The sequence below is a fragment of the Protopterus annectens genome, chromosome 16.part0 (assembly GCF_019279795.1).
Source record: "Protopterus annectens isolate FY-2018-M chromosome 16.part0, PAN1.0, whole genome shotgun sequence".
Lineage (NCBI taxonomy): Eukaryota > Metazoa > Chordata > Ceratodontiformes > Protopteridae > Protopterus > Protopterus annectens.
The window spans coordinates 150,980,554-150,993,053 of NC_056750.1; the positions used below are offsets into that span (position 1 = coordinate 150,980,554).

At 36.3% G+C, this 12,500-nt stretch overlaps 1 protein-coding gene across 2 annotated transcripts in view; it reads left to right on the plus strand.

Annotated features, from left to right (window-relative positions):
- The window catches only part of LOC122791011 (mannose-binding protein A-like), a 269,625-nt gene that overhangs the window by 173,934 nt on the left and 83,191 nt on the right, over positions 1-12,500 (plus strand). For both annotated transcript variants that reach the window (XM_044058764.1, XM_044058763.1), the window contains exon 3: positions 1,594-1,701. In XM_044058764.1, coding sequence (XP_043914699.1) covers positions 1,594-1,701 — 108 coding nt within the window. The remainder of the gene's footprint in view (positions 1-1,593; positions 1,702-12,500) is intronic.

The window sequence follows — 12,500 nt, forward strand, 5'->3', positions numbered from 1 at the left end:
AGGAAGCAATAAAACAAAGTGCATGAAAGTAATGACAAACCTACCCATTACAAAACATTTCAACCACAAAAGGCCGCTCAAACTTCTGTCTTTACAATCCACCAATATCAGTCAATATACACAATCTCTGCAAGAGTGAAAGTCATCTGAATAATTCCACATTAAAGAGATCTATAACTAATGAGAGGTTGCTGCTGGCAAACACCTTAACATTTTAATGTTTCATATATAAATTCAGTGCCTGCTGCCCTTGAAGAATAAACCTCCCATGTCACAATTCAAAAAATGATAAGCTGGTAATATTGCAATAGAGAATGGCTGTCAAACTGGCAACAGTTTCACGGTTACTAGGCATGTTCTCAAAAGGAGGACACATTCAGGATTGTAGCATCTCCATCCCCCTTAAAGGGGGCACCACATGTCAGCAGTCCATCTGTATGGTGTGGGAATAGAACCTGCACCCTTCTGCACTAAAGGCAAATATGTTACCTGTGGTACTGGTAACACTGCTTTTAGAATTTATAGCACAAGCACTGATGATGGTCATTTGCTAAAAAAACAGTTACACATTGAAAACAGACTTAGAATGAGGAACAGTAGACTCCTCTTCTTAAAACTCAGCATTCATTGAAAATGGACAGAAACTCAATACTCTTTGAAAATGCACAGAAACTCACGAGTTCTTGAAAATGAACATAAACTCAGCATTGTTTGAAAATGCGCAGACACAACATTCTCTAAAAATGTACTGAAATTCAAGTCCTTGAAATGCCCTCACTGGTGACAGTTTGGCAGTTGGTGTAGAAGATTCGGGCTCTGTGGCCCTGTATTCAGATGAACTTCAAAAACTTAGTAGTGCCATTGATATAATCAACAGATTTTTTTTTATTTTACTTCATCTCCATTCCATATTATAAAAATGTCACTTGGCCAGTCACTAATACAATCCCCTGTTTCTATGCTCATGAAAAAAATATATATGACTTAACTACAGAGGTGACACGGAGTCAACATTGAGAACTGGTGATTTCCAAATGAGAATTCATACAAGGGTTAAAACTATTGTCCCTAGTTTTAGTCTCACATTATTCCTAAGAGATTTTATATTTTAGACCATGAAATATCCTTCTCTATTCAAGGCTTTTTGTCTGAAATGAACAACTTGGAGGACAAATGCATGAACAATTATGATTATTCTCAAAAGCTCTATTAACAACAGTAGCAGACATGAAAAGGTAATCACACAGCAACACCTTTACCTTTGATAGAAACATGGATTTCACTTCATTTAACACAGTATGGGTTTGCATAAATTACAAAATCTTTAGAAAAGGCCTGTATGCCTTATACTTCATAGTAGGCTATGAACCTTTGACAGTTACATAAAGCACAACATAGGAATAAATCTGAATGAGTCATAAGATTGCAGTTTTACAGAGATAGACTACAAAAATCTTTCATTGATTTAGTTGTGGACACATCTACTTTCATATTATAGTCTTCACAAATTTAATATTATTTGTATGCAGTCATTTACTCAAAATGAAACTAGCTAACCAGAACATGTGTCTAATTTCTATGCCTGATGGACAGGAGAACGAGGTCTGAGAGGACCACAGGGACCTGTAGGAAAAGCAGGACCTCCAGGAGAAAAGGGCAGTCCTGGTCCACATGGTCCAAAGGGAGGTAGAGGAGAAAAAGGTAAGGAAAGTTCATATTATTAAATATTAGCATATGAAGTGCCTAAATAAGCCAGTGATACTACAAAGAACTGTCATAATGATTTGTAAATAAACCTAAATTCTGCTGTTGAACTGACTACATGTAGATTTTCAGAGATTATTCTGATCTTATTTTTGAGGTCATGCTGTTTGTGTTCCCAAAGCACAGGGGAACAATAATTTAAACCGTGTGTTCCCAAAGCACAGGGGAACAGTAATTTAAACTGTGTGTTCCCAAAGCACAGGGGAACAATAATTTAAACCATGCAAGCATAATAACAGATTACCCAATAGATCTGAATTTAATGTCATGGTTTACACAACAGTACTCTTAGCTGATACATACGATGGTATTTGTAAATTGTGAAGAGCTTTTGTAAAAGTGTTTTGCAAATGCTGTGCTTCCTTTTGCAGACAGGTATACTTTTGAATTACTTAGTAAGTATTGTTAACAAGAAACTGTCCTATTGGTATGGTAGTTAGAACAAGGAGGACCATAGCTCTGAAACTGTAGAGTGCTACATTTTGTATTGTGGCATTAAACTGTATTTTAATTTTATTCTGATAACTAAGTTATCCAACTTATTTGTGGATGTTTGCTGTATTCACTGAGTCATATTTCATTAAGTCACACAAACTGAAGCCTAATCCTCTTCATGGGCTTAAAACTGCACAGTTTATAACCTACCCAGATCTTCTGTGTCCTGGGTGCTGGTTATATCAAGTAAGAGTGTATAGGTAACAAAATCCACTCTGCGTGGATGTGTGCATGTTTGTGTGCATGGGGGGTACCCCTCACATTAAATATCTTTGCAGTTTTAAGATTAGGCTTTAGACTGGCTCAGATGATTAAGTCTCAGTAAACTGGCAGTGCTATGGGACATTCATTGGGCTTATAATTGTAAGAGTATATACTCTTGTAATTTTTTTTTTCAGAAACACTACTGCAGCTATTTAACAGTGACATATCTGATGTAAAGTGACGAAGATATGCTCATATTTGTTTCAGTGCACTGTGTGTCATACCAACTAAAAAGTGTGTGTCTTTTTTTAACTTCTTTGTTCAGGAATTCTGGACAAAACCAACAATAACGCCATGACATGGACCCAAAATGCGGAAAAGTTTTAAACATTGCCCTAATTCACTTAAAAAATTAAAAGAACAATATGCTTCCATCAGCATGTGTTGTCTGAACAATAAGTATAACAAATTAAACATTTTTTAAAAGGACAGTGCAGAAATATAAGGCAAAACCAGGGATATTCTACAAAATCTGGGACAGTTGAGAAGTATGTGTGGTAGGAGACACATTGCTTTGCACTGTATGCATTTTTTCATTCATTTGTTCAGAATGAGACATCAGAGGTGTAGACAGTCGAGAAAAAATACTGTTCCTGTTGGCCACATTTTTTGGACACTGTTTTGATTTCTTAAAACTTTTCACCATATCAACAAAACATTCACAATATACATCAAGAGCTTAAAATTGTTGACAATCCAGTATTCCCAGCTATTATATGTATTATCATTATATGTAAATACCAAGGTGTATATTCCATTAATCTGAATGAAGGTGTACTGATACATTCAGATGATTTACTTAACCCTTTCGATAAACACGTCCCTCAGTCGGTAATTCTTCTTTTTTTCCCTGTTACACATATCGTTTTATTCCTGCATTGTCCACAATCCAGTACCTACTCCAGTACAGAACTATATTCCTTCATTAGGATTCAGATTGAGCATTTCAGCACTGATTTGTTGTTTTGATGAATACCTCCATTCACTCCAAGTTATATCTAGATGCAATTGCTTGTTAGCTAATAAGCTATCTGAACACTCCCTTACATTCCCATAGGTGTTCTCATGCTCTTTTTCACTTAATTGAGAAGCTGTTTAACAGCTTCTAACCACTATGAACAATCCCTACGCAGTGCCTACCCATAACCCCTATTGTTATTACCAATTATTTACATCCTACTATTCTAGTCAACTATTTAATCACATACGAATACGTAACTTCTCAGACAGAGGAACCTATTGGTCATACATAAGACTGAACCACTACATTCATCGTGCTTTGTATTATTTGTTCCCCTTTGCCCATTTGTTCTTCTCTTGTCTTCCTACTGAAATTCCATAATCATTCATTTAAGAATTTCAATTCCAGGGCACTCTCGTGACTTCCAACATCTACTGATCACTTTCTTAGCTAACAGACTCACTATCCACACCAGTTCCTTGTAGACACTCTGAAGTCTTGTCCAGTTCTTCACTCCAAGGAAATATTATTTTCTGTCAGCAGTACTTTTTCATCTATAAGTTCACATATTAAAGCAATTAACCTCAGTCCATACTGGTCTAGTCCTGGGCAGCTCCAGAATATATGATGCCAGTCACCTACCCCATCTCCTCACATCTCTAGCACTTCAAATCCAGAGTGGAATATATTTTCATTATCCTTGACTGAGTATAAAAACATTTGTGAAGGCTCTTCCTTGCAAAGTTTTAAAACTTTCTTGATGTTATAGCTTGGCTCTGGATAGTTCATTCCTGTTCCCAATATTCTGTGATTTTAAGTCCTAATTTAGTTGCCCAATCACCTTTCACTTGCAACTCAGTCTAAGCCTTAGATTTCAGAAACTGTCTGCAAGCATTTGCTATCAGATGTTTTTCTTCCAATCCATTAGATCTGAAATCGACTTGCCAAACTACTACAGGTGGCTAGTCCTGTAACTGCATTCCATACCACTGCTTCAGTGAAATAAACATTTCTAAAGTACTCTACCACATGCAAGCCCCTTCTGGTAGATGACATTTATCCTTAGTCTCTTCCCACAGTAGAACAGATTTCTTATAAACCAATTGTTCCCAGTACTTACGTTCTATTATCGTTTACTCCACTTCCCTGTGAAATATCTTGATCTATAGTCTTTCATTGTTTTGCCTATTGCCATCAGTTGCATCCTCCATTTACTTATATTCTCTTTTTGAAACAATCAGCTTAATCTCATCATCATGACACCAAGCACTAAACTTCCTAACCAGGGTCTGTCTGCCCCCCTCCCCCCAAATTTTCTATAGCCCTCTGATTTCTGGATAATATTCCATGGCAATTCTTACAAATGGAAGAGTTTGCTTCTAGTCTTCAACATTTGGTATGCTCAACCCCTCTACCCCATGTGTTCTTGGCATTTTAACTTTTCTGAATGTACTCTGGGCTCCTCCCTAGCTAGATAAAATCATGCATCCAGCTGTTAACTTTTTATATAACTTTTTTATCTACTAGGAGTGTAATACCTGAACCCTCTGAAGAAGATCTAAGGCTAACAATTTCCACTGAGCATGTTTCTGCTTTATTTTCCTTTACATTTTAGCATAACTCTGCATTTTGGAGCTCTCATTGGTATTTTTGATTTTTATCCCCAATTATTTTATTTCCTGATCCCTTCATACTTCTGGATAATCCTGCATTTGAGTTAATCTTTCAAATTGATTCCCACTACCTTTGTTTTAGTTCTGCTAATCTTAAGTCTCAGTAAAGCACCAATATAATTTATTAATTGAACGACAGTCTCCAGTTCCATACTGTGGTTTGCTAACATTAATATCACATCATCAGCGTATAGTACAATTTTAAGTTCCACTCCTCCACACACATTAATACCCAATTATCATGGAATGCCTGATTGCCTCAGCTAATGGTATTATATACAGAGCAAATAGTAGGGGGAAGAGAGGGCATCCCTATTTCATACAATTCATTTTCACTATATCTCCTGAGAATCTTAGTGAGATTTTAATCAGTGCTGTGGTCTACCTGTATAATCCTTCTAGCACAGTTACCACTTACTCTGGAAATTGAACTTTCCTCAGCACCCCAAACAAGAAAGGCCATTCCACTCTACTGAAAACCTTCTCAGCATCCAGAGAAACTTGTGCCACATAATTTCCCTTTTCCTGTGCTTCTTGAATTATCATCAGTACCCTATTACTGTTGTCAAACATTCTTCTCCCCTCTACAAAACAACTAGTTTGGGAATAAACTGGGCTAATCTTGTTGCTAATATCACCATGAAACATTATAATCATGGTTCAGGACTGTAATAGGTCTATAAGACTCAACTTTTTTTTCCATCCTTCTCTTCTTCGTGTATAGCAACTGTAACCCATCTTCAAATATTTGGGACATTCCCTGCAGAAAAAAATTCATTCAATCATTCATTAGTGTAGCCAATTTCTGCCATAACTGATCGCCAACTAACTTCCAAAACTACATAGTGATGACATCAGATCCACATGACTTATATAAGGCTTGTTTTCTGAGCTGTTCCTTAACTTCCTGTATTATGATTGACTTTCCTAACATCTGTCTCTATTCCTGACTCAAACATGGGAAGTCTACTCCTGCTAAAAACCTCTGCATCTGCTTCTGAGTTTGTCCTTCATAGTCCCCTACAGTACAAAGCTACAACTATTATTTCTTAAAGCTTTGTAGTACTTCTTCCTGATTTCTTACTATTACTTCCCCATTAACTCTATATAACTCAAAGTCTTCCCTCTCTACCTTTTTTGTCTTAATCTCTTCAATAAAGCCTTCACAGATCTTGGAGGCACAGCACACCCAAAGTTCATTAATCAATCCTCTCTTGGCTACAATCCTATAATCCTTCTCTCTCTGCTCCTCCTGCAACAATCTCTTCCAGTCATAAACCTCCTCCTGGTTCAACTGGTCCTTCTGTAACTGTAATGGCCTAATTACTTCCATCTGAACCCTCCTCATTTCATGAAAAGCCTTGTTCCTATCTTTTATAAACTAGAGCTTCAATATGACATTTTATTCATCCCACAAGGAGGGCTTCAGAGAAGCAGCAGATATGCTAGCTAAAGTGATGTTATCTGGACTAATCCTTTGAACTATGTTTATCTTTATAAACTGTTGCAGTTACTTCACTGAACCATAAGGGGACGAGTATCCTGCATCTCCACTTTCAATAAGTTTGTGAACCAATTTTTAAAGTGTTCCTTTTTCTAATAAAACCAATTTAAATCTCCAGGGTATATGAATGCCTCCAGCATCCCTAGTCCACTCCTATAGTATGAACAATATACACATGATCCAAGATTATAACCAGGTAGACTACCATATTCATTACCAAATCAATAGGCTCTCTGGAAATAAAACTTTTGTCTATTCTTGACCATCTTTTATATCTCAGACTAAACTTTGTCAAATCCTCCATTCCTGGCTGAACTGCCTCTCTCCATATATACACACCAACCCTAACCTTCTCATAAGACTCTGCATTTTCATTGCAGCACTGCTGGGCACATCTGTGACTGTGTGTATGACTGTGTATATGTGTGTGTGTTTGTGTATGTGTATCTGTCTGTCTGCGTGTTTTTGTGTATTTGTGTGAGAGCCTGTCTTTGCCTCTGTGCATGGTGTTTCAGTGTGTATATATATGTGTGTGTGTGTGTGTGTGTGTGTGTGTGTGTGTGTGTGTGTGTGTGTGTGTGTGAGAGAGCGCACGCATGCAAGTGTGCGCATGTGTATGTGCTGTACATATTTAATGTCTACACAGGCACAAACACACAGACTTATAGGTATAGTTTGGATGTAAAATATGTCCACAAAAAACAATTATTTATCTGACTTCACTTAAGAAACATTATATGGAGGAAGTATTTTACATAAAAATACAAATATATATATGTATATACTAACAGTAAAAGAAGAACAAACCATTTTAATGGATAGCACATTTTCTAAACACAATGATGTCATCCAGGAATGCATTATAGGGGAAATAATGGACCTTCTAGGAAAGGCGAGCCCCTCCACCTGCAGCATCAGACCGCACAGCACTCCTATGTGGTCCTTTTAAAGTTTTAGTAATTGGAGAGGGTGACATAGTATAGTATATATATATATTTTTTGCAGTTAATTATAAGTTGCACTTCTGCCTACCAGTTCCGTAGGAAATTAAAATCGCGCTGCAGTTTGTGTTGCAACTCATGAAGTGCAATGATAGCATCAGCACAAAGTGTGCAATTTAAGCACGCAAAGTCAAGGTAAGTTATTAATTAAACTGAGAAAAGCACAGTTCCTAGACTGAAACTTGTGTCTTTTCTGTTGAGAAAGTGCAATTTTCTGAGAACTATGGGCCAAGCTTAATATTAAAGCTCATGTTGCTTAAGCAAGCAGATAATCATTAATGCTTAGTGTTTTTATTAGAAGTTCATAGTTGGCTGATTCAAAAGCTTGTTTTAAAATAGTGAGGAAGGCACAGTTTAACTGTCCTTTTTTCCAGTTCTTCAAATATGAAGTTAGCTGTTGTAAACAGAGCTGTTAGTGTGCTATGTCTGTTTCAAAATCTTTGCTGAGTGTCTGAAAGTAGGTCATATTTTGAGATACAATCCATTGACGCTACTGTAAATGAGAGGGCATAATATACTAACTGTCTGTAGTTTGATACTGCAGAAGGATTATTAGTTTAGGGGATTATAGTTGTTTGTTTCCAGGAGTAAGAGATTATGCCTGTAGTAGGTGTTACGTTAATGATATGCTGTAGTGGTTTGATTCTGTACATTTAGAAGAATTTTGAGTGCAGTGTTTAGCTGATTTAATTGTATCAGAATTGCTTTGAGGCAGCAACTTTAAACTAGAATGGTGAAATGTCACAAAACTTTATGGTTTCTGAATCTGTGACATTCTGAATCTAATATTTATGTTTGGGATGTTGGAGGTGAGGATATCTTTATAATTCTACTAATTAGTTCAGATTGAAGGATAGCATGACTATTGGAGATAAAGTTTTAAGTTTTTTACCATAGTTTTCAGAGCTTGTATACAAAAGAGGAAAGGTTCTATGGAGGAACAACAAGGTCCCACGTTGAAAAAGATGTGGGAGAAAACAACTCATTGATTGTAAATCTGTCAAGTAGAACCCTGACTGAATATGAGAAACAAGTCCTTAATAAGGGACTTAGCTTTATTCCAACAAAGAATAGTGATCTGGTTGACACACTCATTGATATGAAAATGTTTATTAGAAATATACAGTTGAGATTGGATTTTGGACAGCAGAATGAGATAGGAGCTAATAGATTCCGTGCGAATAGCACCTATGTACCTCAGTTGCATCCAGTGGTTGAGGTTTTTGGCAAAGTTTTAGAAAATGACATTTATAATCACTTTCAGAATAGAAAGATGTTAAGACACGGGCAGAACCTGAATTACCAACAGAGGAAAGCATTGAAAGATTTGAGAGATGATGAGGAACTGGTCATTAGACCAGCTGACAAGGGTGGCCCCATTGTACTTATGAATATAAGCGATTATAATGAGCGTATGAAACATCTTTTGAATGATGAGAAGTTCTATTTTAGGATAGATCGTAAGACTTTAACTGAGAAAGTGTTTAATGTATACTATATGTTAGATGACCTCCTAATGTCCACAAATATTACTAAGGAACTATATGATTATTTCAAGGTTAATGACCCTGTAATACCAGTTGTTCAGGGACTGCCGAAAATACATAAGTCCCTAGTGGACCCTCCCATGAGACCCATAGTGGCAGGTCAGGGATGGGTCACGGAGCCACTTTCTATATATACTGAAAGTTGTCTGAGACCACTAGTAGATCAGAACATGTATATACTTAAGGATAGTAAACAATTTTTGATAGATCTATATAGTTTTACTAAATGAATAAGTGATGATTACCCATATTTTCTAGTAACGTTAGACGTAGTAAGTCTTTTTACAGTTATTCCCAATGAGCTGGGTATTTGTTACATCTTAGAGTACCTGAGAACCCACTCAGATTTTTCTACTGAGAAGGTAGATTTGGTTGCACTATATTTGGAAACTATTCTTACCAACAATGTATTTGCCTTTGATGAAGGTTTATACCTTCAAAGAGATGGCGTGGCTATGGGCACATCTTGTGCCAATAGCTACGCCAATCTCGTGATGGCTGCATGGGAAGATAAATTTCTACAAGGAAATGCCCATTTCAAGGAATCTGTTGGTATATATCGTAGATTTGTGGACGATCTCTTTTTTGTTTGGCTAGGTAATGAGGACTCCCTCAATGTTTTTGTAGAATATATGAATACCTCCACTGACTTTTTGAGGTTCACTCTGAATTTTTCAAGAACTAATATTTCCTTTTTGGATGTTGAAATATGTAGATTAACCAATGGCCTTCTCAATACCTCAGTCCACAGGAAGGAATGCTACAGAAATACGCTACTTCATAGGCAAAGTATGCACCCCCTCCATGTCTTCGACAATGTAATCAAAGGACAATTTATGAGAGCGTCTAGGCTCAACCCCGATGACAATCAGTATAGGGTTGAAGTCGAGGGGTTGAAGACAAGGTTTCTAGATAGAGGGTATGATGGACACAAGATAGATGCAACCGTTACTGAAGTGGATGGTTTAAGATTAAATAGAGCGAAACCTTATTTTTCAGAACAGATTGCAGCTACTGATGCACCTAAACCCTATATGAATGAGATGAGGGCTACAATTTCCTATAGTAGAGTTAGCTTAGAAGTTAAAAAGCTTATGTCAAAGCATTGGGATATTTTATTATCAGATAGGGAAGTGGGTAGGGTCGTTGGACCCAATCCGAAAGTGACATATAAGAATCATCCTAACTTAAAGAGTTTATTATGTAGACCTAAGCACCTTAGTAATAGAAAGAATAATATGGGAACAAGTTCGAACACAGTACCCTGTGGTAATTGTAATCAGTGTGCATATATAAGCTTAAACACTGAATTCATACATCCAAATACGGGCTGCAGCTACACTTTTTACACCAATACAAGCTGTGGGAGTAGGAATATTGTTTACCTGGCTATTTGTAACTCATGCCCAGCGTTCTATGTAGGGAAGACCAATCGTACCCTAAAAGAACGTATTAGGGAACATAATTACAACATCAGAGTGGGTTTGGAAGTGAATGCTTTAGCAAGACATTATAAGGAAACAGGAGTTGGTCACATATTTAAATTTTATGTTATACAGTCCTTGTCACAAGAATTCAGAGGTGGAGACCTTATAAATAAAACGTTGGAATGTGAATCCAGGTGGATCATAAGATGGAGAGCTGATGAACCACCTGGTCTTAATGACAAGATTCAGATTAAACCATTTTTAAAGGCTAGGAAAATTTATAGACCTAAGTGAAGATAATTATATCAACAGACATTATTAGTGTACACTTTTAAGTAGTGAGCTTATTGTTATTATGTTATACAGATTAGGGCCCACACATTTTTAAATTATTTCGTTTGTATATGATGTGGAGACTCTATAGTGTTTAGTCTACTAGGGAAGTTGACTAGGCAGTTTTATATACATAGAGTATGGTTAATTATCATCATTTAGGAATGAAGTCAGAGACTCTATGTTCACATTGTTTTAAAATGTTTTTAATTTTGATTCATCTATCAATGTATGTTTTGTAAAGTATTTGAGCAGTGGGGACTTGGCATTATGTTTATGACATTTGTGCTTTAAATAATCTTGTGACTTTGAAGAGCGGATGAAGTAGCCAATAGTAATCCATGGAGGGTTATTTAAATGCTTTTGAATTCATAGAATATGTATAAGTCTGAAGAAGCCTCTTGGCGAAAGCGCTCACTTGTGATCTATGTGAATAAAAAATTTTATTGACTTTTAAGGATTGTTCTGAGTGACGACCTGTTTTTACAACGTTTGTTGGATTTTTTCTACATTTTATTGCCATTGGGTACAACGCGTATGCACCTTGGGTTTTATTAGATAATCATTAATGTTTAGTGTTTTTATTACAAGTTCATAGTTGGCTGATTTAAAAACTTGTTTTAAGAGAGTGGGGAAGGCACTGCTTAACTGTCCTTTTTTCCAGTTCTTCAAATATGAAGTTAGCTGTTGTAAACAGAGCTGTTAGTGTGCTATGTCTGTTTCAAAATCTTTGCTGAGTGTCTGAAAGTAGGTCATATTTTGAGATACAATCCATTGACGCTACTGTAAATGAGAGGGCATAATATACTAACTGTCTGTAGTTTGATACTGCAGAAGGATTATTAGTTTAGGGGATTATAGTTGTTTGTTTCCAGGAGTAAGAGATTATGCCTGTAGTAGGTGTTACGTTAATGATATGCTGTAGTGGTTTGATTCTGTACATTTAGAAGAATTTTGAGTGCAGTGTTTAGCTGATTTAATTGTATCAGAATTGCTTTGAGGCAGCAACTTTAAACTAGAATGGTGAAATGTCACAAAACTTTATGGTTTCTGAATCTGTGGCATTCTGAATCTAATATTTATGTTTGGGATGTTGGAGGTGAGGATATCTTTATAATTCTACTAATTAGTTTAGATTGAAGGATAGCATGACTATTGGAGATAAAGTTTTAAGTTTTTTACCATAGTTTTCAGAGCTTGTATATTTGGAATAAAAAAGTAAGTAAAATATTGAAAGTGAAAATGGTTAAGTATGAATGTTGTGAAAAATCATCAGATTTGGGCTGAGATAACTGTACACAATGAAATGCATGCCAAAAAGGCTATTTTGGTTAACTAGAGAATCATTTCACACATATTAAATTATACATTGGAGCAAAATGAAGCACTGATTCTAATTTATAATTTGTTGGCCAGGAGTAAAGTAATGCTTTCCAGTTTCGAGCCACTGGAGAAGAAAAGAACTAGAGATAGCTGTAAATGAAACATTGGACCAGCAGTAACAAAGTGAAAAAGCATGCCCAAAGTCAAC